We start from the raw sequence: 4248 nt of genomic DNA on the forward strand, positions 1-4248 counted from the left end.
TCGACTTTAATCCTGAAGGTATCTGAAAAAAAGTAATGTGTATATATATATATATATATGTGTGTTATTTATAATGTAATAAATAATAATCTGGTTTACAAAGAGTTAGCATCCCTTTTTATGATGGGGGAACAGGCTGAATTCACGCCATGTCCCTGAATGTATCACATGTCCAACAACCATTGACGGAAAAAAATCAGAAATTTGAAAATAAAGTCATAAAATTACAAGAAAAACACATTTTTAATTCTTGTTATATTATGACTTCGATATGTCGGATTTCTTTTTTCCCCTCAGTGTTGCCCTGATACTAAAAATAAAATCCACATTATTCTTCCATTATGAACCCAAAGGTCTTTTATTTTGGTGATTTCTGGAGAGAGAGAGAGACAGAGAGAGAGAGAGACACACACAGAGAGACAGAGAGAGAGAGAGAGAAAGAGAGAGCGACAGAGACAGAGACAGAGAGAGCGAGAGACAGAGAGAGAGACAGAGAGAGAGACAGAGACAGAGAGAGACAGACAGAGAGAGAGAGAGACAGACAGAGAGAGAGAGAGAGAGAGACAGAGGGAGAGAGAGAGAGAGAGAGAGAGAGAGAGAGAGAGAGAGAGAGACAGAGAGAGAGACAGACAGAGAGACAGAGAGAGACAGACAGAGAGAGAGAGACAGACAGAGAGACAGAGAGAGATGTCGTACTTTAACTTCTAAACAAACCCACTCTGTTCAGCTGCCACTCATTTACTCAGTGTTTCTGTGCTGCACCACACCACCTGTTTAATTTGAATTTTTATTTTTATTTTCTGGAGGCGTCAACAATGAGGCAGATCTGACCAGCTGTTCATCCCAACTACACAGAGGAGGAAGAAGAAGAAGAAGAAGATATCCCTCCACTGCACCACGGACTCTGTGGTTATCGGCTCGTTCTGATGCTCTGACTCCTCGGTCTGTGGCGGCAGAACCGTCGTTATCCATCTTTACTGAACCGCTTCCTGTGTTTGGGGTGGACTGGTGAGCTGATGTAGAAACTTAATGAATCCAAGAAGCTTAAATCACTTTGGTGTGAAAGGTTTGACAGATATATGTCGTCTCTTGGTTTATATCTCCATCATATATACGTCTGTCAGATTGTCTATCCTGATGTGCAAGTGTAGAAACATGTTCATCTACATCTGGATTTTATCTGTCAGAGGAAATGTGGCTGTGTCGTGTTTGTAGATCTGTCAGAGAAATAAGCTTCATTTCTTTCACTTATGAAAAGTTCAAATCAACTGAGGATTATGAAAACTACAAACAACATTTCTCATTGTGTTTATCTTCATACACAGAGATTATTATGAGAACAAGTACAGGTTCATTTGTATAAAAGTGTTTCACAATAACATGAGCAGGATATGAACTAACTCTTTATCTTTATTTTTATAACCTACTTCATATTCTCTATTCTTTGCGGAGGAGCAACTGTAACTCAACCTAATTTCCCCCCAGGGATCAATAAAGTTTTCTGATTCTGAAACAAAAGAAAAAGTGGAAAACTGGAATTTATAAAAATAGAAAAATATCAGGGGAAACAGATGAACATAAACAGATTTATAAAACAAGGGCGGGAGTGTCGGGAGGCTGTGAGAAGGTTGGTTCAAACTTCATATGAATTGAATAATCAAATATAAAATATAAATTATGATGAAGTTTTGGAGTAAATGACCAGTTTCCTTCATTTTCAGTCAAACTTTAAGGGGCTGTCAGTTACTGTATGAACATAACTCAGAAATCTACTTATCAAATATCATTATTTATGAAAAAGTGAACTAACATTGTTTTAATGTGGAGGAAACGTTAACCTTATATTTTGAGTTAAATATCTTCAGGATTAAAGTCAGCTGTTCTGCAGCCAGCTGTGCTAATGCTAATGCTAACGCTAGGTGAGCAGTGAGAGTTTATAATGACAGCTGGATTTACTGAGGAGAGACGTCTGCTGTTTCACCACAGAGCACAGTCACACGGATACTGTAACCATGGCAACTATACACAACAAAGAGTGAAACAGCCGCAGCCTGAAAATTGTTAAGAATGCATAAAAATTAAAAATGCATGACTACAATAAAACTTAAGTGTCACGGGTGGAAACTCGATTATATTTAAAAAAATAAATACATAAAAATGAAATGAGTAAAATGTGACTGAAACTCAGAGACCGGAACGTGTCTGATGTTCAGAGCTGTGTCGTTCAGTCGTCAGGTAGACTGAGGAGCGTCTGACCCCGCCCCCCCGCCTGAGCCGTGAGCAGAGATCCAGGATATCCAATAAGGAAGCATGACAGCAGCCAATGAAAACGCCATGTCAACCATAGCTGCTCAGGACGCTCAGGAGTCCGTCCACAACACACACTCACTGCTTCCCTCAGATTGTTTTGGAAATGGGACACGGACCGAGGCCTGAGGCAACATGCAGGGCGTGTGTGTGCACGTACGCTGCTGTGTTCAAGTGTGTGTGTGTGTGTGTGTGTGTGTGTGTGCATGGGTGGGGCACCAAGTGTGGCAGTCAGACAGACAGACATTTCCTTCCACTATTTAAAGATGCTCTGTCAAGCGGCGCGTGGCCGAGACCGAGCGTCAGGCCGCCGCTGCAAATGTCACAACAAACAGAAACAAACACGTGAGCGCGAGAGAGCGAGCTGACGCCGCCGCCTACCTCGATGCTGAAGTAACCTCGGTCCACGTAGTCCCCGAGGAACAGGTAGCGGGTGCTGCTGGGGGACCCGCCCACCTCGAAAAGCTTCATCAGGTCAAAGAACTGGCCGTGGACGTCTCCACACACTGGACACAGAGAAACACGTCAGTTCACACGTGTGGATCTGACATCAACGGGATTATATTAAATATTATTATATTAAAATACATTATTCTGCAGGCAGGGGAACATGTGGAGATCACACTGAAAGATCCTCTTCAAGCGTCTCCACCAATTATTCTGAACTTCACATAGAAAAGACATTTTGTACTAAAACTTGATTGATTTATTATTTGTCCTTGTCTTTTATCAACTACATGTAGTTTTATTTTAGACGTCATTTCATCTGACATGTCAGAAAACAGTGAAAAATATCATCGTAGATTCTGAGTGACGACTGTTCAAAACCACAAAATATTCAGTTTCTAATTATATAAAAATATCAGAACATCTCAATTTTCCTTTTAATTTTTGTTCCAAAAATGACAAAGAATTATCAAAATATTTGCAGATTCATTTTCTATCAGTTTGTTTATTGATTAAGTGACTAATCTTTTCAGCTCTACATCAGTTTGTTTCTGAACTCTTCATCCGATTTGTTGACAATAAGAAAAATGTTCATGGATAATTAAATGCAAATAATAAAGAGCCACTGTCCATAATGCACGGTGTATAATGTCTGAGATGTGGTGATGTCACGGTTCCTGTTGTGTTTGACATAAAGAAGATTTTCTAATAAAAACCTCAGAGTTTTAATGACGACAGAGACAGAAGAGGAAAGCAGGAGAAACACATGAAAATATGGAAACAATAAGTCAGAGAGGACAGTGCAGGAGGAGATAAAAATAGTCTGAGGGCACGAGGGTGGAGGGCTGGATACCTAAGCTAAGCCACATGTCAGGGAGGGCAGCTGTAGAAATAGACTGCTGCATCTGAGACAGGGTGGATCTGTGAAACTGGCCGAGTTTCCACAAAGCTCCGCCGCACACAGGCCGCCTTTGTCTCGCTTCACTCGGCTCCACGTGCTCTGAGTCGGAGGGAAGTCTGCCTGTGATAGGACGAGGTCTGAGCGTCAGGGCTGCGGGGGTTTACCTGTGATGGGGGCCTCCACTTCCAGCATGCACTTCTCCTGGCGGAGGATGCTGGCTCCCTCGTTGATGATCCGCAGAGCCGCCTCCTCCTCCAGGCGGCCCTCCTTCACCAGATGGGCCTTCAGCAGCTCCACGCTGGGCCTCCCGTCCACATACAGGTCTTTGACCGTCAGGCGTGTACCGGGAGGATATGGCACCGCTACAGACAGACAGGAAAGAGACAGACGGGTGAAATATGCAGCTCCACACCGATGCCAGCAGAACACACACACACACACACACACACACACACACACACACACACACACACACACACACACACACACACAAACCCAGTTGCCTCTGAAGACAGGACGGACGCTGCAGCTTTTACAGCGTGCTTCTGTTAACAATGGTTTCAAACTGAGTCAATAAGAACAGGAGACTCAAC

The 4248-nt window shown here is 42.6% G+C and overlaps 1 protein-coding gene across 1 annotated transcript in view; it reads right to left on the minus strand.

The window, feature by feature from the left end:
• The window catches only part of LOC111671162 (serine/threonine-protein phosphatase 2B catalytic subunit gamma isoform-like), a gene marked incomplete at its 3' end in the record, with an annotated part of 9782 nt that extends 5743 nt beyond the window's left edge, over positions 1-4039 (minus strand). Inside the window, exons 1-2 of the mRNA XM_087179819.1 lie at positions 3820-4039; positions 2689-2813 (exon numbers count right to left, since the gene is read on the minus strand). Of these exons, the coding sequence (XP_087035945.1) occupies positions 2689-2813; positions 3820-3847 (153 nt within the window). The remainder of the gene's footprint in view (positions 1-2688; positions 2814-3819) is intronic.
• Between the last annotated feature and the right edge of the window lie 209 nt (positions 4040-4248).

Source organism: Seriola lalandi, unplaced genomic scaffold (assembly GCF_002814215.2).
Source record: "Seriola lalandi dorsalis isolate HSWRI2012SDOR001 ecotype SW California unplaced genomic scaffold, Sedor1 jcf7180002054871, whole genome shotgun sequence".
NCBI lineage: Eukaryota > Metazoa > Chordata > Actinopteri > Carangiformes > Carangidae > Seriola > Seriola lalandi.